General features: G+C 40.6%; 1 protein-coding gene across 1 annotated transcript in view; it reads left to right on the plus strand.

Annotated features, from left to right (window-relative positions):
- Positions 1 to 15837: 15837 nt before the first annotated feature.
- The window catches only part of EPC2 (enhancer of polycomb homolog 2), a 49174-nt gene continuing 40567 nt past the window's right edge, over positions 15838 to 24444 (plus strand). The window contains exon 1 of the mRNA XM_057415603.1: positions 15838 to 16066. Coding sequence (XP_057271586.1) covers positions 15914 to 16066 — 153 coding nt within the window. The 5' untranslated portion in view covers positions 15838 to 15913. The remainder of the gene's footprint in view (positions 16067 to 24444) is intronic.

Genomic DNA, 24444 nt, shown 5'->3' on the forward strand with positions numbered 1-24444 from the left:
CAAATCCATAGGAGTTTTTTTGGTCAATAAAGACACAAAATTGCAAAATGATATTTTTTTTCATCTTCCGATGTATAAATGTTGCAATTCTGAATATACCATTAAAAATAATGCCTAAATCTTTATTTTAATTTCCAGAGGACTTTACATCTGGCAGCAACTTGCAATACATTGCAGAATATTCTGGAAAATATGCAAGTCTGTCAAGCCTTCATCTTCATTCTACTAGGATGTGATTTAGCAAAAATATTCTGTAACAGATTGAGTTATGTTTTCTTCTAGCACAGTAATTGGCTTCATGTTTCATAATGTGAACCACTACAAATGATGTGTCTCTCATGTATCCAGAGGTATCTCACATTTATATCCCAATAAGCTTACAATATTGAAGAAATATGTCGGGTGTCAGGCTTTGCGTGACAGCTGCAGCTCTTTCAATCATTATTATTAAAGAATATTTGCACAAGTTGCCATCTCTGTCATTTTGGAAATTTTCTTTTGCAATTTTGCAGCACAGTTTGCCTCCCTTGATCTCTGCACACACCATGAAGACTCCACTGATAGAGCTCAGCAAATGTCACTTGTTTGACTGCATATTTCTCATCAGTTCAGCTGTAAATTAGAATAGGCAGAAGTTTCACAGAAAATTAAAGTCTTTGTTTTAAGAAAGTTAACTGTTGCTGTAGCTGTGCTCTCTTCTGCTTTTATTTCAAACAAATACACGTTCACTCAGTGTGTTGGAATCGATGAGTGAGAATATATATTGGGAAGTGGTGTGGGCTTGAAGTGGGATTTGCTTTGATATTTCTGTGCAAATCCATGTGATAGCTCACTGACTCATAGCTTAAAATAGGTAGTGATATCAGCCACAGAATTCTTCACAGATTTCAATTTTTTTATCTTTCTTGCTTAGCTAGCTGCTCTTCCAAAAAACCCAGGTCATTATTCAAATCTGTGCTCAGTTTAAAACTCCAGATAGCATCACTCTTACTCATTGATGAATCACACCGGAGCAAATTTTGGTCCTACTGAACAAACTGTGTGTTGCCTTAGTCATAACTTTGTTTGGAAAATCACATGCCAGGCTTAAATTAAGCATTTGCTTAAAGCAGATACTTTTTGAATATATTCTGGAAAGTTTGCATGTAGGATTTATACTGATTTATATACGTAAGATTTATATTGAAAACTTCTCAAAGCAAAACAAGAGAAGAAATTTTTCTGTCCAAAATACAGGCCTAGTCTTTACCCCTGAAATACACCAGTTCAGCTTGTATCAATTGGAAATGAGTTCCAACTGTTAAGCATAAGAATATTAACCTATTCCTTTAAAATACAACCAACTGCCAAAAAACATGAGTTGCGAGTAAAAATGACCTATTCTAGGCTGTCTTGCACCCAGCAAATTCAAAGTCTTCCCTTTACTGTTCTTTGCCAGATATATTAATCTGCACTGTAAATACATTGTTTAGCAGCACAGTGAGGCTAGGGGCTGCCTTGCTGAGCTGCAGCACAAGAGCAAAGGCATCAAAGTGGCGGTAAGACTGCAAAGCCTGGGGCTACAGAAAGGAGAGAGCAATTCTTGGGCAAGTTCTTCCATACCCAACAAAAGTCAACTTCAGGAGCAAAACAGAGAGAGGTAATGTTGTGGGTTAAAATACAAGCAGATGTTGTCAGCAGCATACCTAAACAGACTGCTGGATGGCCCTGAAATTAAACTTGTTTTGTCAAGTCTGTTTCTAAATTAATGTTAAATATTGGCTTTTGCAAGTGTTTGGTAAATAGGAAAAACCCACCCTGGGGAGAGGAGCACCTCAGGGAGAGAAGCATTCTTAGTATCCCCATATCCTCTGGCCCGTTACTGCTGACAGCAAATTGATATTTCTTGATTTCTCCTTTATATTGCTTGATCCTATCCTCATGCCAATATCAGATTTGCACTGAATCTTTGAAATGATCATGAAATATTTCTGTACATTAACAGGGCCATTCTGCCCAGCCCTGTGTGGATAACAGGAATTTACCTGAAATTGCAATCTAAAAAATCAACACAAAATAGGTGACATAAAGAAAACCATTTCCAAAAACACTTAGAACAGAGCACTTGTGAAATTTGACTAAAAAGAAGGGCAGGAACTGAGGTGGTGATTATAAATCAGATTATAAACCACATGGCAGATGGAAATGGCGTTTGGTTGGATCCATCCATTATCTCCAGCTCCTACATGCCTTGTTCAGAAACATTAAAGCAGGAATGAACTCTGAAAGTGTATTTACTAACAGACTGAATGTTTGGTTAAAGGAGGAAAAAGAATCATAGAGTTTAATATATTCGAAGCATATCCTGAATGATGATGTGACCATGGGTATAGGGCAAATGCAGAAATGAGACTGGCAGACTACAGCTCTGTAAACCACAGCATGATCCACTGGAAAAAATATAATCAGATCTGCTGATGCTATAGCAGACAACAGCTCCACTCTCATTCTGAGCTGGAGAAAAGCAAAAGCTTTCATGGGGCTGGTTACGCATGACCGAGCCTCTACCCACAGTGAAATGAAGACCTGAGGAGCTGTTCACCAGGAAATTAATAACCCCAGCAATGTGCCAAGGCCCCCAGTTACCGGTTGCGGTTGACTTGTCATATGGAGAATCTTTTCCCTTTCTAGTTGGTAACGGAGCAGAATAAAAAACCCGTGTCATGGAAGGGATACCAGCCGGAAAGGAAAGCCATGTATATGGAATCATAACTTCACAATTGAGAATAATTTCATATATCCCAGGTGACACAAGGTCACTGTTTTCTTACTAATCTTTTGAGTTGGTCATCTAGATATGTGAAATTAGAGTGAAACTCATGAGTCTGAAACTCACCATCACATAAAAAATTACAGGTAAATAAGGCAACTTGTACAAATCTTACTGCAGGACTGGGAGAGCCCCATTCTTCCCCCTGAAAACTGGGTGTTCATTGAACCCCTGAGTGCCAGGAGACTGGAGAGCTGAGCATGTGATGCTGCTGCTACGAGTGTTGCTTCAGCCTGGGTTCTTGCCACACATTAACCACAGATACTAGTGAAGCAAAGACAGAAAATATAAAGCTTAAAACAGCAGTAAAAAAATCCCTTAGTGGCTGTTTCTTTGAGGAGAAACTACACTGCTTCAGCAGTGCTGCTGGTATAGTACTTTTATGCAACTAGTGTATAACCAAAGGGTAAGACCAATGTCCTATTTTTGGTCAAACTCAGCTCTATTTTTATCACCCTTTAGAACAGCTACAGACCTGCAGGTACAGACAGTGTAGGTTTTCCTGATCAGTCATACAATCAGAAAGCAGCCCTCCCAGATAGGCAGATCGGAGCTCTACAACCAGCTACAACTCGGACTCCTGGAGGACACCAGAAAAAGACAATCATCTTGAGCTGAACAAAGCACATGCATCTTGGATATGGATAGGCAAGAATATGTATTTCAATAACACTAAATTTTCTCAGCCACACCTGACAGTGGGCTGAGTGCCTGAAAGAAAGAGAATTAGCTAAAAATTAGAGGAAGCTTTAGAATCCTTCAAACAATAATTAATCTTCCTCTCTTCCTGCTTCAAATCTGTCATATCAAATGAAAAAAAAAGAAATTAAATATTACTTGCTTGTCTGGGTTTTTATGTATATTTTCCATTTCTCTTTCAATAGATATGCTGTTGTACGTACCTGTTCTAAAGTGATGCTTCCCATTAAAAATCTAATAAGGTCTAGGAAAGCCTTTTCTTAAAAGCAGATAATAAGAAAACTCTCTTTATGCTCATTTATCCATATTATCCATGTTTGGGGAGTAAAAACTAACATTTTACAGAAATATCATGAAGGTTGATAGCACATCTGTGTGAAAAGGTTTTCTAATGTATTTTTCACTTTCCCAAAGAAATTCAGGAAACTCAGGGTCTAAATTATAAACTGATTTGGTGATTCTTATTGATTTCATGTTACTAAATTTCTGCTTTGAGAACCTATGAAAAATACATTGCTAAGGTCCTGGGCCATCTTTTGCCGCTTTGAAATTAGGCGTGTCCGTGATAAAAGGAAGAACTGTAGAAACTGTTTGACACATCAGGAGCCTCAGTTCCCAGTCCCTGGAGATCAGCATGACTGAGAACTCAACTTTAGTCACTTCTGAAAATAATGTCATTTATTGGTACAGGAAGGCCACAGTTGTAAGATGGTTGGGTTTGATTTTTAAGAGATTGGGGGGCTGGAGAAAGAGAGGAAGCTTCAGCCTTCAATGTAAAGCTAATGTGTATTTTGTCTTTAAAACAATATCTTTACTCCCAGTTTTTTTCAAGTTTCATGGTTAGGATTTAATATAATATTTCCACTTATCAGCATAGAATACAGGCAAACTTTGAGAGCCTAGGCAGATAATTTTCCTTCTCCATTGCAATGAATTTTAGGATCACAGACTAATTGAGGTTGGAAGTGACTTCTGGAGCTCATCGGGTCTGAGCCCTACTTAGAGCAGGGCCATGCTGGAAGTTAGGTTAAGTTGCTCTAGGCTTTGCTCAATAGTTTAAAGTATCTCCAGGGAAAAAGATGATCCAGTTTCTCTGGGATGTGTCGGTGTTCAATCAAATTTAACCAAACTCACAGTGAATTTTTTTCTTATGCCTAATCAGTTTCCCTTGCTGCTTGTAACTGTTCCTTCATCCTTTCATGGTGGACCTCCAGGAAGAACCTGGTTCTGCTCAGCCGTTAGATCCCTCCTTAGCCTTCTCTCCCCATGCAGAGCAAATCCAGATTTTCCTGATATTTTTCCACCTTAGGTGCTCCAGCTCCAGACCATCTTGGAAGCCTTCTGGACACAGGTCCTCTATGTCAAAATACTCCACATGGAGTATCACAGTGCAAAGGACAGGGGAGGAATCACTTTCATACTTAGTTTGCACTCAAATACATACACTCAGTCTTTTAAATTAACTCCAGCTTGTCATCACAAGCTCCACTTTGACCCACATGATGTCTGCATGATGATTTTGAACCAGAAATTGTATTTTCCATGTCCTGTTTTTCTAAAAGAGGAGCTGTAGAGGAGCTGGCATAGCTATTGGTGGGCCCATGCAGAAGCACAGCACCTATTCCTAGCAGGGCACGAGGTGGCTGAGCACAGCTGAAGGATTATGCCTCAAATAACATTGCAGCTATTTGAGCTCCTGGAAGCTAGGCACTAGCTGCATGTCATCCTGCCCCACTGAACCAGTGTCACTGGGAACAGCTCTTTCATCTGGAGCTTAGTTGTGACCTAGAGTATCTTACTGTATTTCAATATTTAGCTTTGCGTCTAATAGGTAAAGGGGTGATATGTAGGCAGTTGGCGTGTAAGCCTTGCAGGTGATGAGTTAAGGCTGCTGGACTGACTGGGACATTTCTAGAAACACACTGCTCCTCCTTCCACATTAAAATGATTTTCCTGGGACATAGTGCATGGCTTGAAGAGTTGTGCATCTGACCCCTTCAACCATCCAATATTCTCTCTTATAAGGTTTATAAATACAAAGGCTCCTGCCATGGTTAATTTCTTCAGAGGAAGAGATCCACCAGAAAGGCCACCTTAGAGCAACAAGAGGTACTATGAGGTTCTCTGGTAAGGCACAATTTAGAACTAACACATCCCAGAACTGCTGGCTATTGAGATGATGGGGACAATGCAGCACAGATCAAATATGTTGACAGATGGGTTAATTTCAGTAATTACCACCACAACCTGAGAATAAATCTTCTCCCCGCACCGTGGTGAACCTCAGTATCAAACTGTTGTTCCTGTTTCCTCCCCATATACAGCACTCCCTCTCTACTTCTTTTGTCAACAGCAATTTAGAATAACCACTTTGCTTAACTTTCCAAATGATTTTTTCCTGATTTCGCCATGTGGTATTAGATTTTGCTGAAAGTGGGAAAATGTTGGTAATATTCTCAGAAACTTAGGAGGCTGCACATTGCAATATGCCTGAAGCTTTAAACAAAGAAATTGCTATTGGGCTAAATCCATGCATGGCAATAATATACTTTTTCCTGCTAGAACCACCATATAAAAGTTTATTGGCTCAATGTTGAATATAACAGCAAATCGATAACTGTTTTCTGTTGCTTTACCATTTGCTGTGGGTCAGTGGCAGACAATACTTTGTGTGTATTTGAACTTTTGAGTACAAGCTGTTCATTGAGTTCCCCGAGTAAGCGACATCTCAGAAGAATGGGTACATGAACTACAAAGAAATCAGTCTTTATATCTCCTGTGGCAGCTACTGTAACAGAATACTGACTGATAGTTAAGGAGAGAGGAGAAGGTATCTCTGGCGTCATTATATTTTGCTTTTAAGGAAAACTTTAATCTGTCATTCTTTTTGATCAAAGAAAGAGTAGCCCGTGTTGCATTATAATTTCACTGAGAGGTAAAACCTTGGTTCCACACAGTGGATTATTATGGATCATTTTCCTCTGAAGGGTAAACCTGTGACATCAGGGAAAGCTCACAAAAAAACCTGTGTGTTTAAAATCAAGACAGAACTGTGCAAAGAAGCTCACAGAACCAGCGAATACTTGGTGGGGGAAATGGCAATGGATTAATGGGACTCCTTGAAAGTATAACTATTGCACTGGCATATTTTTCAGCTGAAGATTTACACTACAACTCTGATGAAATTTTCTGTTTATATAATGGCAGTGTTTTCCACTCCTTTACTTCTCCTTTGTTTTTAGAATGATTAATTAGTGACACTGTTCAGGTACTTGCAGAAACATTACCAACCCCAGTCATTCTTCTGTCTGACAAGATTTTTCTACACCTGGAGTACCCATAAGCACTTGGTGTCCCAATTTTTAATCACATAGGTATTATTCAGGATTTCAGGGTTGGAAATTCCCATCACACTTGCGAAATTCCCTGATCTTTCTATGAAGAAGCGTGGGATGTACGGCACAAATATTACTAAAGCCTTCAAAGCCTCAGTAGCAAGGAGTAAAGCTTGCCAGAAGTCTGTCTTGAATTGAGTCACTGTGCCTCACCGTGGGGTAACCTAGATAGAAAGTGAAATGGTTGCAATTGGTTTTGTAGCAGAGTTTAACAATGCTGCACAGGCTCTTCAGAAATTGTCCACGTGGTTTGTTTACCTCTTCCGTTCTCTTGTTTCAAGCTGTTCCAGCTGCTTTTGCTCCTCCATGCACTGGTGTTCTGGTAAATCCTGCCGCTTCCCCGATGACCTGTGCTTCCTGGAAGCTGCATGTTTGCAGCATGCCCTGCAATGTCTTCTGCCCAGGAGCCAGCCTGGATGACCCTGGGTGGCTATGTGGGCAAGTCTGAGCCTCCTTGGTTATCTGATTCACTGGGGAGGAGGCAGTCTTATTGCACGTCTATAGAGTGAAATTTTTATTGAAAGTATTTATGACAAAAGTATTTTTTTCTCAGGCTTTCCCATTCTTATTTGGCCTCACAGCTTCATTGTATTTCCACAATACTACCTTGAGTTACCCATAATTTGCATTTGCAAGCTTCAAAGGTTTACATGTGAAAGCTCAAACTGGAAGGCACAATTTTCCCTCACTTTCACCAGTGTCCTCTTACTCCATCTGCTCTATCCCATGCCCATAATTCAGTTCCCACTTTTAACTCTTTTCTATCTTTTTTCTTAGTGAAGTTCAAAGAAATGTTGTGAACAGGTACTGCTCTGTACGCAAACCAGAGTCTGGGGTGCAGGGAGGAGGCTCTACACATCCAGCTTCAGGTTCAGCCTTAAGGGAATACATGTTAGACACAGCTGTGTGAAAATATCCTCTCAAGATCAATTTGAAGTGAAACAAAAGCTCTCAGAGGCATGAATGGCATTAATCATACAGTAAGAGTGCCTGTGAGTCTGTATATGAAAAAAACTTTCCTCGATTACTCAGCTTTCTCCCACCATTGACCTCACGCATATGCCAAACTGGCCTTTTCTCAGCTCTGCATTGCACCCAAGCCATAGTGTCTCTGCACCATGCCCATGGTGCATAGGGTCCACGCCTTGCCATCTCACAGCAACCCAGCCCAGCACTCAGTAACTGGTGCATGTAGGAGCCAGGGGCCACCTCCAGCTCCTCACCTGCATCCTCCCAGATCACACTGGTGAAATACATCATGTGGAGGTGACAGCAAGAAAGGGCTGATTGACCACACATGAACATCTACAACTGGTAGCTCACTTGCCTTTTCTAATAAAATGCTCCTCTCTTCTCCCTCTCTGCTCCCACCTCTCCCATCATTTGGGTCCAAATTCCTGAAGTGAGGCTTTCCAGGACCTGGCAATGGGTATGAGGTATTGAGGTCCACCTCAAATACAAGCACACTGCTCCTTCCAAATAGAGTTTAACTATGCATCAAAAGCACCAGAGTGTGCTAATAGGCAGACTTCTCCACTCTTTTCAGGGAGCAATGCTGAATCATTAGTCACTTAAGAATAAATTGCTCAGCAGAGCATAGCTTGCAACATTGTTCCTGAGGAAGCAATAGCTGGTATAAACATGTGGCTTTTCTAGAAGAAGATCTCCTAAAGTGTTTATCTATTTATCACGCCATGATTGGATATGCAGCATATTTCCATGAATGGTGATCAATAGGAATCTGGAAGAGAAAATACTCTCTCAGATTTGCTATGACTGGTGTCTGCATTATAAAGGTGTCCTTCTTTATATTATTTTCTTAAAAAAAAAACCAACAACTCTATGGCAAGGAAGTAAAGAAATTTGAAGCTTGAATACATTTTAAAATCTGTATGTTAATTGTATAGCTTACGACAGAAGACAAAGTTTTCTTTCATTATTAGGAACTTGTGCATTGAGAGTGTACTGCAAACAGTGTCACCGCTATTCATTGCCAACATAATGCTTTCATTTTCCTTTTGTCCTTTCTTGCAATCAAGCTAATATTTTTGCTTCTTCATGCACAGCAATGTTGAAAGACTTGTTTTTCTGTGATTGCTTTCAGTCTCATTTTCTAAAAAGACAGGGAAGTAGAGAACACACAACCATATTACTCTGGTACAAGTAATAATAAACTTCCCTCTGAAGAGCATCATAGTCAAGTAAAAGTAGTCTTTCGTCACAGGGAAATGCCTCTAGACTACAATTGTCAACAGCAATCTGGGGCAGGGGAATTGCTGTGAGGAGCAAGACCTAGGTTATTTCTGGACAGCAGCTGTCGCTGGGGAGAGTGGATGAGCAGGAAATAGTTCTCACAAAGCACTGTTTAAAGGGTGCTGTGCTACCCTTTCATTGCCCAAGCCTGAATAGATAGCACAAGTGGCCTGCACTACCAGGGACTCTGATGAGATCCAGTTTAGTAGTAACCAATAGGGCAATGCCATGCAGAGGTCACCAGAGCAAGAGGAGGAGCAGCAGCCACAGGCATCTTACTGCTCTAGAGGTAGGGTAGCTACCTCTTCTACCACAGCTAGAGACAGAACCTAGAGAAGCAATGAGATTTTCTTTTTTAAGAGGATATGGAAAGACTTAAAAGAGTTTGAGAAGGGAAAAAAGACAGCTCGGATGCTGTGCGTGCTAAATGTCTGGCATACATTCAGATAAAGGAAAGCAAACTGTACTAGCGAAGGTAGAGTTCTGCTGGTATAAGGCCATTTACGGCAGAGACTTCCTGCCTGGACACCTTGAGAAGCCTCGGACTGTGCCCATGCCTGAATTCACGAAATCCAGAGGGTCACCCATCTGAACCTTGGTTCAGCCAGGCACCCTGACATCAGGCTCCCACTCAAGATATCCTGCCATGATGGAAAAAACAGCGCACCTCATCAACAAAAGCATATTTCTGCAGGAAGACACTTTGCTGCCAGCTGTACCATGGTTCCTATTTTCACTGTACTAAGCCCTGAAATATGCCCTTCCCACACCAGCAAGGACTGCTATTCCAGATCAGGCCAAAACCAATGGTATCAACCTCAGAACTAGGTGGGCAGGGAAAATGTTGCCATTATTAATGAGTAAGACAAATTGTTGTATCAGGGCCACTAATCCAGAAAACAGCAATTATCAGTATTTCTTGCCTTTAGGTAAGCATGTGGCTTTTAGAATATTTATAAGAAGTTGTGCTCTGTTTATTTCCCAATTTCTTATTTTTACAGTTGCCTGCAAATTTATTTTTAGAAAGCAGACCCACTTCTACCCTTGTGCTGAAATTCAGCAGAATTACGAAGCAGAATTATGAAGAGGAAAAGGCGCATCTTTTACTGCTGGGGCAGAGTTTTTCACAGAGTTCACTTTAGGGAAACTCCTTCACTCTGGCTTCCAAACTCCAAATAAAAATTGTAACAGTTTTTAACGCTCCGTGATTCTTACTTCATTGGTACTTCAAGTGGCAGGATGGGGTTCATTTTTTTAACACAAGCTGGGGATCTCTCAGCTCCTCAAAACACACTGATTTAAAAAAAAAAAAAAAAAAAATCTTGTATTTGCCTCCTGAGGTGTGAAACTTTGGGATAAATTTGTATACATTTATAAACTTGGCTTTCAGGACTCTCTCTGCTAGATTTTTCTCAATGACAGTTGAGTAAATCTCTCTTTAAGGCCTACTGTTATTTTTCAAAACTCAATCACATAAATACAATCCTAACTGTGTACCAACTTTAACAGTAGTTTTCTAGTTCTGGCGTAACCGTTCTTTTTCTCTTTACTGGTCACTGGGTTGTAAAGTCACCTTTTTCCCGGTGGCAAAACAAACAAATGTGCAACATTTACATGAGTCATGTGTCAGCAGTGCAAGCTGCAGCGCTCTTCAAAATGGCCATGAAGGGACTAGCCTGTGCCATGCTGAGCATCATCTGGTTTTGTTTAGTGCAAAGGGTGGGTTTTTTTTTTGTTGAGGGGGATGGAAAATAACAAAGGGTGTTTGTTTTTCTTAAGAGATATAATAAAAATCTATGTTGAGATTTGGTGGAGCTCGATGACCTTACAGGTCTTTTCCAACCTAGTTGATTCTATGATTCTATGATTTCCTCCTATACTGGAGGGGTTTGGTATTTACACTCTTTGGCATTACCCCCTTCCGTTCATTTGCATATATTTGAAGAAATGGTGTAGAAGCAGCTGTAGCTCTGAAGCCCCTGGCCAGTCTGCCAAACCCACATGTGAGTAACCGAAGCAGCTGCATTAACATGATCTCACCTCACACTTCAACTGCACCATCCACGAAATCACACCATGCGATATTGATGATGCTGCATAGGATGTCCTGTCAAGCCTTGCTTGTCAAACATCAGAAGAGCCACCAGTTCTCTGCATGCTGACCCTTTTCAACATGAAGTGATGTCGATGGGCTCAAAATGCTTTGAGCATGGTGGTCAGTGGGTTTATCTCTTAAGACAAGGTGATTTCTTTAATCCATGTGTCATATATAAGCCATGAACATCCTTACTATTAAATGCCCTTTGGTGAAAAAGTGTTGCTGTTATAGGACACTGCTTTGTTTTGAAATGCATCATTTTTACTTCATATTCTATACTTCTAAAAACCCCACATTTCTGTCTCTGAGCTGTGCTCATAAAGGTGGTTAACAGCTTTACTTCACTTCTACATATGCTCAGTTTAAATACTGTGAGATAAATATAGACATGAAGGCATGTCTGCATCAATGAGGAACAAATTTCAGCCTACAAAGGTACAACTTCATGTCTTTACAAGTGCCTGCAAACGATCTCTCTGAAAATGAAAGCTGTTGGCAACCTCAGTGATTGGTATCTGTTGGGCAAACTGGTTGTTCTAGGAAGTAGAAGGAAGTAGTGTGTCATATAAACGTGCAGGTTTATGGAATAAAATTCTAAACCAAATATGTCTGATTTCATAATTGCTTTGTTGTTAACTTACTTGTTGAATTGTATCATAAAAAAGCGCAGTGACAGTCAATAGTAGATTTATCTTTGGACTAAGAATCCAAGATTTTATACAAAAGGCAACAGCTGCACCAGGTTCCTTTAAAAGAGCTGATGACCCCTCCGGTGCTGTGCTAACCTTCAGACATAAAGCACATTTTCCTTTCATTTTAAAACCTATTCCTTGACATGGATATTTTTGGTATAAAACTCTTAAATCAGGAGCTTCCTGCTGCTTCCCAGCTCAAGCATTTTTCATCATTTTACCTTCCTGCTATAATCTGGAGAAGGAACTATTTTCATAGCTGCCTTTTTATTTAGTTCTATACAGTGTCCACTGCTGTTGGGCTCAAGATTTTAACTCTATTTTCAACTTATTTTTCAACTATTTTCATTTAGCTTTAAATCTTGCAGGAAGCTATTTCATACTAGATTTCACGTTTCAGCTGATAGGTTTTGGTGACCTTAAAGAGGAAAATGTGCAGGCTGCCAGTCCCCCAAACACTTCGAATAATTTGAAATAGAAATGGTTTGGAACAGCTGACACATTGAACTTTGAATATTACCAGCTAAGCATGCTTACTAGCTACTTTGATCAAGCTCTTTTTTCTGACAAAACTCCCTTTGAAATGAATAGGACAGAGGTTCCTTTCACTTCAATGGGAGTTCTCAGACATGGGGAGAAAGGACGACTTCATAACCTTTAAAAAGACTCCCCTAGTCCATTCATATATCTCCGGGAAAGCTCAGCACTTTCCCTTGTGCTGAAGTTGCTAAGCCAGCCTTCTGGCTACTTTTAGGCTCCCTTCTAGTGAAGCTTTGCTTAAACACAAGATCAAAACACTCTATAATGGGGCTGCTGCTACCGAGGCAGGAATCCTGAATGCACAAGGGCTCTATCAAGTGACATCGGAAGTATTTGTTAGCATAGATTCGCCAGCACCACTTTGCTAATCACATCTTTTAACCTCACACAGTGCTTCTCTGGCATGTTGTAGAAGACAATTCTCCTACACATTCATGTCTTGATGAGAATTTTTGTGTATTTGCACTCATTAGCACTAAAATTCTAGTTATCTTTTAACATCACATAATTGATTATGGTTTCAAACACTCTGCAAGTCTGAACAACACCATGACTTTTCAGAGGCCATTAACCACTTCTAGAGTCTCTGCTCCTATACCATCCATGCTTTTAATTTTTTAGCACTTCTACTTATAACAACACCCAAAATAAAGAATTATTATATGCCCATGTCACAGTAATGTACACTGAGATTTCTTGATATAATCTTCTACAAGGGATGATTCTGCTTGGTGTAAAACTAATGCAGTGAGATGTATATTATTAGCGAAAAAATATAAAAACAGAAGAAACTTGCAAAAAGCCTACCAGAAATAATGACTGGTTTAGGCAGCTATTGTGAGAACAAGCATTCCTTGGTTTAAATGTCACTGTAGAGAAGCAGAACCAAAACCAAGGTTGATAAAGCACCCAAGCCTATGGAACTCTTAAACTTTCACTGATAGATGTGTTCAAATGAAATTTGGGTATTTTTGGTCTATCCAATATGCAAGTGTTCAATTCCATTATCTTCTATAGAAAATACAAAGACAAGTCAGAATTCAACCAATGAACAAGTAATTTCATCTGAGACATTGGTTGAGATTTGTGCATCAGAATTATTTTATCTATAGGTCAGGTACAGCTCACATTTTTTTTTAGAGCTGAATGTCTTCAGAAAACCTGTAATATTTTACAAGATGAAGAGACCAGATTATGTACTCAAAAGATGTATGGTTCTGGCTTAAAGCTAAGCTAGTGTAAGTTGAAACTTTAGTTCTGTCCACATTCGGCTCTATGCAACAGCTTTTTTGAGTACAGGGCATCGCTGAAAAAAAAACTGCATTGCCTGTAGAAATAAAATAATGGGATGGGTTTAGGACTAAGAGCCACCTTGAGGGTAAATACGTTGCTTTTTTTGGTTTTTTAAAAGCAGTGAAAAAGACCAGCATATGCACACAAAGGGCAAAGGTTATTAGTATCTATTCAGTTCTGCTAACTGAAAAGCAAAAAACATCTTATGGCAGTGTGTAAAATGCCTCTTTCTTGCTAGAAGGGAAGCAGAGAGAGGAAAGTCTTTCTCGTTTTATAAGAACTTGAGGAAGTATTTCAGGAGGAACTGCCTGTTCCAAGCAGCTAACCTAACCTTTTCACATGCATGATATCTGTACAGCAGGGCTGTAACACCATCTGTGTAATGATGCTTAAATGGAAAATTCAAGAAACATGAGCTGAAAATGCATTTTATTTACTGGAAGCGCAACTCATGCCACTCATAGGCTGTTTGTCAACAGCTGTAGGGGAGGCTCACACTTGGGTGCAATTTTAGATATCTGTGCTAAGATGTGAAGGTAGATGCTGGTAGAACTATAAATTCTAAGCTAGAAACTATATGACTTTTAAATATTTGCATGTTAACTCTAATCCAAATCAGGAATTGTTTATTTTTACAAATAAAAATATTCTAAGGGAATTGAAATAAGTGCAGTCTATTAGTTTTGTTCTCTGTTCCTTTTCTTATATTTTTTAAGCTTAATTTTTTCCTATGCTTCTTACTGAACATTAACCTGATGCTTTGATAAGAGTTGCTAATGTAATTCCAGATATCTTTTGCAAGCTGATTTGGGCCCATGGCTCATGAATGTGATGTTATGGCTGCTTTTATTTTTTCACCCTCCTGTGCCTTACTGCACTTGTTTCATCTTCCTTATCTCTCTGACACAATTCTTTATTCTTCATTTTGTAAATCCTGTGTTATGAACTGTAGTTGTATTTACTGTATAAAACTATATAAATAACATGCAGCAGGTAACTAAAAATGGACAGCAATGGAGGGGCTGAACCTATTTGGCCAAGCTTTTGGGGGTGTTTTTGGGTCTTCCCCTCCCCCCCCCTTAAAAAAATACTAGACAGAATTGGCACTGTGTTTCAGATGGTAACATCGTCAAGTTTTGCCTGCCTAATGGTCCCAGTTTGTTTCAGAGACAGAAGTTTGCATTGACAACTCTAAAAGCTCTAAGGTGGAGATGAGAAAAAGCAGTTGGCCTCATCTCAGAGTGTCAAAATAATATGGAAGTGATGATGTAATTGAAGTACTAAAGGTCTTTGGTGAAGGGCTTCCCCGTCAATACATTGAAGAGTGGGAAACTGTGATAGACGATTACAGCTTTGTCCACACACAGAACCTGGGATGATACTTGCCAAATCTGGTGCATCGAACGTTGTGTCCTCTGAAAGTGGGCTGAACTGATCAGGAGTGGGACACTTCCATAGCAGAGGAGCATCAACGTGCATAAATCACGCAGCTATCCCCGAGTAACTCCAGACCTGTGGACAAGTCTGTAATACAAACTTCTGTGCATGAGAAGCACCTTATTTTGCTGTACATGGAACTTAACCCCTCTTCGAGGCTCAGTCCGTGCGGAGAGCCATACAGGACATCACTCCTCGTGGGCGGGGGGACACAACTTGACAGGTATGAGTTTGTTCCTGAAGTGTTGGCTTGCATCAGTAACTGAGGTTTAATTCTCCTGATGGGTTTTTATCGCTAAAACTTTTTCAGTTCAAAAAGCTAACGATGCGGACCCTGAAGAGAGGAGCCTGCGGCCGGAGAGCCGGCTCCAGCCCAGCAGAGAAGCCCGCCCTTCCCGCCTCGCCACGGGGTTACTCTCGGCGTCTGTCACCGGCTCCGGGACGGCCGGCAGCAACCAGCAGCGGCCGGCAGCGGCGGAGCCCACCGCTTGCAGCTACCGTCCATCCCGGCACCGCTTTCTCCAGCCACAAGCTCCTCCCGCCTCACCCTCCCAGTGCTCCGCCAGCAGCGGGGGGCGACAGGGAGACGGCGGGTCCCCACGCAGGCCTTCCCGGAGTGGCTGGGAGGCGGCGGCGAGGCCGCACTGAAGGCCCCCCCGCCCGCCCGGCCCCGGGGTGTTATTGTGAGGGGGAGACAATGAGCAAACTCTCCTTCCGAGCCCGGGCGCTAGACGCCGCCAAACCGCTGCCCATCTACCGCGGCAAGGACATGCCCGACCTCAACGACTGCGTCTCCATCAACCGGGCTGTGCCGCAGATGCCCACGGGGATGGAGAAAGAGGAGGAATCGGTAAGGGAGCGCGCAGGGGGGGCACCATTGTTTATCAGACACCCCCCTCCCCTCACGGGAAATAGGCCATTGGCATTCGCCAAGCGCACTACGCACGCTCCCCACCGCAGCGCTGCACGGTCCTGACGGGGCCCTGCGCAAAGAGCGCAGCGTAAACTGCTGTCCGACGCCGTAAGCGGGCCCTGCTCCGCCATCTTCTTTGCGTCCCGACTCGCGAGTGTTTTGATTAGTGGGGGGAGGCCTTTACGCTAGCGTAAGGAGGAGGAAGGCGCAAGATGCATCTCTGAATGAGCGAGCGAGTGCTGCGGCCGCAGTTGGCGTAGCGTGCCTTTGCTGCCGCCGCTTCCCTTATGCGTGGGGAGCGAAGCGGGAGTGGAGCAGAGCGGGGCGGACCGGCGGGAGGGCGCGGGCTTGCGGCTGCCGCTTGGCTCGAAGTGCTGGCTCGCTTGCCGTAGCGGCCTTGCGGCGGCTCTGGGAACGGGAAGCGGAGGAAGCGGGAACGGGACGGCTTGCCTCTCGCTGAGGCAGAGCGCTGCAGAGTGCCCCGCCGGTGCCCTGCCGGCAAGCTGGGCGCTGAGAGGCTCTTGGGGACGCTGCAGCGACAAGCGGCTTTTTGCCACTTCTGTACCTGCTGAAAGCAGAGGACGGTCGTGGACTGCACTTTGCACTTCTACAGGTCGTTCCCTTGTACACTGGCATGGCAGGGGGCTGGAGTGGACAGCGAGCAGCTTTGGCTTGTAGAGCTGCTGCAGGAGTAATTCTCGATAGTTGTAACGAGTGAGCGCCCTGCTCGTACTTTTTCAGAAGAGGTGCTTTGTGCTGCCCGGTGTACATACCGTGTCAAATGCATCATGTGGATGTGTTGCACTGTTAAGACTTTTAAGCGTTTAAATTATTTCTAAATAAACTAGCAAGTGTTAAAAATAGATATGTGGTTTTTTTATTCTTGTAGTGTTGGGGTAAAAAGGGGGGAAAAACTGTTGTCCACTTAAAGATAAGTGTTTGGGGCTCTTGTTGAGGGGTACGAGAGCACTGCTTTGATAATGCTTGCCCACCGTTCTTGTGTTTTTTTTGAAGGTACTGCTTTGTATTACTGATCTTTAAGCATTGACTCTTGCTCTCTTTAGAATTGTATAAGGCTTAGGTACAGGCTGGTGCCTAATGTGTCTGTACTTGTATGTAGAGCCGATAGTAAATGCACCCTCAAGAATTTCTTCAATGAATCTGTGTCTCCGCCTCAGCCAAGCCTCTAGGCATGTGGATTGGCTTTTCAGATGTTACAGCTGTCAAAAGAGGCTCCGTGCTTTCCTGATTGGTTTTTCTCACTTGACTGTGGATATTAAAGGCACCCCCTGTCTTACTGTTGTTGGGGTTTGTTAGTTTTTATTTCCTCCATTGTTTTACAGTGTGTAATACACTGTCCTTAAAGCTTCTAGTACTTCCCGAAAAGTAAATTTCTGTTAGAATCTGGGAGTGTATCTGAAAGAAACAAGTGTGGTATTAATGAAACAGTCTTGGAAAGTAATTTGATTTTCAAAGTCTACCTTGCAGTCCTGTGCTTGCATTTAATGTTTATAAAATATGCTTTATTTTTCACAGTTTTGTGTTAATTTTATAAATCGTGTTTTAAATAAACTTTTTAATGGAAAATTGCTGTAAAAGTTCAAGATGCCTGTGGACCGCTTAAATGAATGTGAAGATCAGGTTTATATTTCAATAAAAATGCTTTAGTGCTGTATGAAAATGTTGCTTTTCTGTAAGACTACGGTTTATTTTCTCTGTGCTGAGATTTGGCTATATTTGGTTCTTTGTGCACTAGTCTCAAACTGAAATGGTCATTGAAAGAGTTTATATGCGTAGTGCTAGATACATCAGCCGGACAAGGCTATAAACTTCCTGTTAATAGTACTGCCATGGAGTGACAGTTTCATTCATGGGGTAGCCCTTTTCCCAGTGTGGCGCAAATAATTATTTAATGTAGATTTCTGTGGCGGTGTGTAAAGCCCTTCTAGGAAAAGCTATGTGGAGAACAGTAGTTACATAGTTGAGAAATATTTAAACAGCTTTTATTCATAGTAGTTTCTGTGATCGATGTGTTGTATTTTGAAAGGTACTTTTGAGGGGAGAGAGAGATCCACATACTGTTTTTTGACGTCTCCATCACTTGAATGTGTCAAGGCCTCTTTTTATCAGAGGCTTTTGCCAGGGGTGCATCTTTGTGGAAGGTGTTTGAACCATCAGGGTAGCTCATGATTTACGTGTGCTGTACAGACACAAAGCTTGTGTTGCTCTGGCCCCAGTGTGCTGCCTACCTTCCTGTATGCAACCTAGGTGAAATCAGGAAAGTCTTGTAAGTACACTGTACTACTGTATCATGAGGTCGGAAATCATCTTCCAGAGGGCTGACTTTCACTGAGAATTAAGTATTTACAGGTTTGCAAGATGTAAAATGGCTAAAATTGACATGTCTGGTCTGTTCTTTACAAGCTAGTCTCGCTAGTACAGGCATGTGATTTACTTTGTTCATGTTTGGTGTTTTGTATAAACAGAAATTCAGATTTTGGTCCGTTCAGTTTTAATGTGAGTTTTTGTGTGTGGGTGGTTTGTGGCTTTTTTTTTTCTTCCCTAACTAGTAGTATTGTTTGTAACTATAAAGGCTTAAAGCCTGTGAGGCCTTAATGATTATCACTCATTTCTACAACTATTATCAAAGTTATTTGGACCAAGTATTAAAGTGTCATACAGTCACTGCAGTCCCAAACTGGACAACCGTACACATTGCTAGTCATCCCACTAAAAGTATACTGCCCAGTTCATTTGTACGAGCATCTTTATTTGACTTTTCTTTTGGTTTGATCTTGATGAATATTCTGGAACAATTTCTGTTTAAGTATCTTGGAGATTTATATCCACTCGTAGCATTTTACAGTTCAGCAACTCATTTCTCTCACTCGAAGATTCCAGCTGTGAAAGAATTAGGCTTCTGGCCTGTAGCATGTTTATGTTAGCAAGTGTTTGTAATTTACTCTAAATTAAACCTGAGGAAGAAAACTCTGTGGGTTTGTTTTTTGTTTTTAAACTCATGTGAGAGAGTGGTTAATATTAAGCAAAAGCAGGAAGATGACCCTTCATGAGCTGCAAAAACTGAGCAGGGACATCTTGTATTATTGTGGGTTTTTTTTTTTTTGTTTGTTTGTTTGTTTGTTTTTGTTTTTTCCTGTGATGAGTAAGAGTTGTATTTCATAATATGAATGAATTCTTTTGGCTGGAAGGGGAAGAGTTGCAGAATAGATAAGCCCTGTTTTTGTTTCTTACCACACAACTGCATGTTTTTTTATTTGAATGCTTATTAATGGAGATGGGAGAAAAATCAGGCTTAATAATGAGGCAAACTGAGGCTGAAGGCTTTTGGAAGTAAATTTACTCAAGTTGTTAGTGAGCTAAAAGCATGTGATAATTGATTATACTGAGATTGCCTGGTCGAAGCTGTTTGAACATTCATCTCAAAATTCTTGTTTGAACATACGTTCATTTACAGTTAAGTTTGACATCACATGGCAAGGGTAAGGTTATAGAGGAGAAAGTGCACAAATAGCAAGCTAAGAACATGGTTTAACCTTATTAAAATGCTGATGGAGTGTGAATGAAAAGTTACTTTCATTCTCAGTCCTTGAATAATGACCTCAGATGATCTTTCACTGATCGTTAAGTAGTGTTCAGTTTGAGCATTTTGACAGATGGGAAGTAGTTGACTTGAAGAAATTTACTTTTTTCTTGCTTTTTCTTCTGTTCATACTCCCTCCATCTCTTGGTTTCAGTTCCTGTTGTAATGCTGGAAACTTGAAGTGCTTGTCATCTGGCTTGAAGGCATCCTGGAGCTAGTGATGCTTCTGAAGCAGCATATTTGTTCTTTCAAAGCAGGAAGCTTTGCACAGGTCATAGTGTTTTGTTTGGATATTTTTGCTGATACAGTGTAACATAATATTTTTGATGATACAGTGAATTGGGGGAGTTCAGGCAGGAGGACTTTGAAATATGTACATAACACACATGAGATTAATTTAATGGCAACAATTTTTTAAATAAAAGTTTGATATAACCTGGCCCTACATTCACCTTTCCTTGTACACATTCTTATGCATAGACATTTTTGTGTGTGTGATTTCTGTTTATAACATCAAATAATAGTAACTTAATCTTTTTGGAGGGTCTTCATCCTGCATGTATGAGCTTAAACATATTGGTGCTGGTTGGGGACTTCAGGGGTACTCTGCTTTTGTCCCTTCTGCCTAGTGTTCAAATGGCACACATTTTACAGAGCTTGCATTGTTTTGTTCATCTCATTAACCAATGGTATCACTTACTTTTATAAAGGGATTCATGGAGTTGTTCACATAGTAGAGCTAATGGTCAGCATAAAGACATATAGTCTTGTTTGATACATGCTCTGTATATTGGAATTGAGTTTTGTGCATCTGTGCCACCTGCTTGCTTTCTGCAACAGAGTTTGGAGTCTGCTTGAATCTCCCCTCTCTGCTCCAGAGACACTTTCACATCATTATTGGGAAGCATGCATGTTTTAAAGCTGGTTTTGTACATGGAAATGTTACAGATAGGAAAAAAATATATTCATGCTATGAAATGCATTTTTAATCTTAAATTAGTAATTATTTATACTAAATAGTAATTATTACCGCAAGATAGCTTAAAGCATTTAGTTTGAATTTTGTGATGATGATGGTATTTTAGAGACTAAGTTTTGTTCTCAGTTGTGCTGTTGACATCCATGACTTCTAGGTACATGCTTAAATAAAGGCAGTCAGTTATTACAGACTCGTACAGAAAGGGTGAGATTGGAAGGGACCCTGGAGGTCATCTTGGACAGCCCCTGCTCAGGCACGGCAGCCTGAGCCTGTTGCCCGGAACTGTGTCCAGATGGCTTTTGAGTATCAACAAGGTGGAAGCTATCAAATATGTGAGCACTTAAGGTACTGATCACGAGTACCTACCTGGTACTGACTGGTGCACTCAGGTTTTAAAGCCATAAATATACATAAATGACTCCCCATGTGGTCAGAACCTAATCTAGCTTGAAATTTGTGTGTTCGATGTGCCTTCATAATCTGTGGTTGAAGCCTCTAAGTTGCTTTCAAATGAGGGACTCTGTAGAAGAAAGAAGCAGCAGGACATCATTGTGTAAAATAGAAGGTCTGCAGAGAATAACTTTATTCAAACCATGCAGATACTAAAACAAAAATTCATCAAAAAAGACTTTATGGAAATCCAAGTAAGAAACTACAAAGATTGTATTTCCATGCAAAACTAAGTGAAATTAAGACAGGAGACTCTCCTTAGGAAAGAAATGTTGATTTGATTACAGTGGACTGGGTTATGTGTTGGGGAAAGATAACTCCCAGTAGAAGTTTATTTCTTGGTTTGAGTTCAGCATCTGTCTTTATTTACTTACTTTGGGTATGTTTGGAAACTGCTGTGTGTAGTCTTTATTTGTCAGATATTAAACCTCAGTTCTGTTTGAGACCTCTTACCCTGTCTCCAGGTCCTGTGTTTTTCTCCCTCCCTTGGAGAGCCATTGCTTCATGCAGTGACATTCCTCACAAGTGCGTATCTGAAGTCCCATTCCCAGGCATTATTTCAGCTGTGATCCTCTCTCCTTCCTGTGCTTTCACTTGCTGTGATTTTTGTTTGTTTGGTTGGGTTTTTTTTGTTTTGTTTTTTTGTGGCTACATGGAAGTTCCTTCCAGTCCACTGATGGTACTTTGTAATGTCCCTTTTGAGAATGATGTATCAGACTTAACACCAAATAGATTGGATTGTGTTAGCTTGATGCTCCAGTGGGGATGAAACTAAGCTGCAGATAAGTGAGGACCTCGTCTCATTGCTAGAGTAGTTGAGCATAGTTAACTGATGAGCTCTTAAACTGGGTAGCTGTAGTTTTAATTTGTCTGTATTTACGTGGCTGAAGTTAAGCAATACAATCTGTTTTATGTCTCAAACTCAGGATCAGTTTATAAGGGTTTAACACATTAACACCTGTCAGCTAACCTGTGGCAACTGCTTGTGAATATAAGCTTAGCCTGTGCAAACACAAAGTAATTTATTTTGAAGCATGCTTTAAGATACATCTGACCCACAGTAAGTGTGGCCTGCAGCTTGTAGGGGTGGTCTGCTCTTTGGAGTACTGAGGCCCATCTGAGTCACTAATGGGGGGTGAAAGCCCACCATGGAAAGATGAGCATCCTGCTCTTTGATGAGAAATGGTAGGAGCATGTGGGGATAGAAGGTTTGGGAATGGGGAAATATGAGCCTACTATGCTTTTGGTGTCATCCTGAGGTTAGATGGGTTCAGCCCTATCTTAACACCACAGTCTTAATTTAGATAAGGTTGCGTTTTTCTGCGGGCTAGTAGTCTGCCTGCCTGGGGTCAGTCAACATTGGTCTATGGAATCTGTCCTAACTTGTTTGGGTGCCAGAGTTCATAGCAAAGAACAATGGTATCTGTGTGGACGATAATTGAGTGTCACACCTCTATTCATTATGCAGGAACTTTCCCTTATAGGTACCTTTCCTCAGGATAAGGTGCAATTCCATGACAAAAGCTTAGGAGAATGTTTTGAAATTTGCTTCTCTGGTCTGCCGCTTAGCTCTGGAACATCTCAGTTGTAGGTAGCATTTTCTCCTTTTTCTCCAATTTAAGAAAAACTCAGAAAGAAAGGCCCCAGGCAGCTTTAGTTGTATTTTGAATTACATTGTTCCAGATTTCGTATTGTTCCTGCTTGGCAAAATTTAGCACTAGTCAGCTTTGTACAGTTTCTGTGCTGATTGAGATCAGTTGAGATGTCCTGTTTGAATAATTTAGATCAACATACATTAAATTAGCTTATATTGACCAGGGTTTTAATTACTTTTTATAAGAAAGACCATTTTGATTGGTGGTAGACATTCAAAAGGTTTTGTAAATTATTTTGCCAGCAAAGCTAATAAACTTTGCCTTATTTATACTTATTTGAAGTTATGCGCCTTAGCATATTTATCATTCAAGCTGTTCAGCTTTTAAAAAGATAAATAACACATTTAATATCTGCAAACATAAATCACAGTTAAACCTTAGGTGTCCCAAAAGCCACCGGTAGCGAAGATCAGTTGTAGAACTGAAATTTTTCTAGCGAGAAGAACTGAATTATTGTGTATGAAAAGGAGTAAGGAGTAGAGAAGAGAATTCTATGCAACTGTAATGTCAATATAGACTCATAATTTTGCATTTAATGATGACTAGTTCTGGTTCAAAGGAATGGAACTATTTTGGAATATACTGTTTGAAGGTTTTTATTTTAATCTGTGTTGTAAATTCCTATTAATATGTAATAATCACTGTATAGTGCGACTGAAGGTCTTGGCTTAAAATACTGTCCCTGTTCATAACAGAAGTGCTCTGAATATAGGGGAGCAGAAGTTTGCAGGACCCCCCCCCAAGTTCTTATTTTTCCTAATTTACTTTGAAATTTTAATTATGATTAGTTCATTTACGCCAATAAAATGCCTAATCCCTTAAAGTAAAAGGGGAGATTACCACACTGGATTCTTCTTGTTTGGTTGTTTGGCTTTTTCCTGAAAAAAAAACAAAAAAAACAAAGAAAAAAAACCAACCAAAACAAAACCACCATAAAAAAAACACAAACAAAACCACCCCCCCAAACAAACAAAAACCCCAAAAGACCAAAAAACCAGCAAACCCCCCCAACAACAAACAAAACCAAAACAGCAACAACAACAAAAAAAAAGCCCACAGAAAAACAACCCAGTGCTTATTTCTTCGGAAATAAGAACAATGAACTGCCCGAGGTAAGAATTTTGGACTTTATTAGATACAAATATGCCTTTGGTTTGTTGTTACTTTAAATGCACACTTCATAGTGGAAGGAGCTGATGCCAGAGTTGCATCCCCTCAAGTAAGTTACTTAGCAAAGAAAAATGCCATTCCCTGTTGGTAAATATGTGAGATAAAACTGGTTTGCTTTTGTCTGAGAGACTTATTTCTCTGGTCTCTGAAGTTTCTTTGCTTCAGTAGAATTTTCCTGTGTAAGGTATTTTCTCATGTTTGCGTCCTCTTCACTTGCAACAGTTTAGAGCTTACCCAGCTTACCTTGCAAGGCTGATCTCCGGTTTGTTGAATGTCATTTTTTCACCAGTTTTCCTGTTGCATCATGTCCCCTCTGACACACAAGTACTTCATGTATCAGCTCTTAGCCAATGTATTTATAAATGCTTCCTCCTCCCTTTTCCCTAGTTGTTTGCTGTTGCTTATGTTTTAATTTATAATTTGGTTTTCTTAGCTTTCTGCCATTTTTATGGCTGTAACT

This window comes from Pezoporus wallicus, unplaced genomic scaffold, assembly GCF_028554395.1.
Source record: "Pezoporus wallicus isolate ANWC-B61680 ecotype Strahan unplaced genomic scaffold, APGP_CSIRO_Pwel_v1 contig_736, whole genome shotgun sequence".
In the NCBI taxonomy this organism is placed as follows: domain Eukaryota; kingdom Metazoa; phylum Chordata; class Aves; order Psittaciformes; family Psittacidae; genus Pezoporus; species Pezoporus wallicus.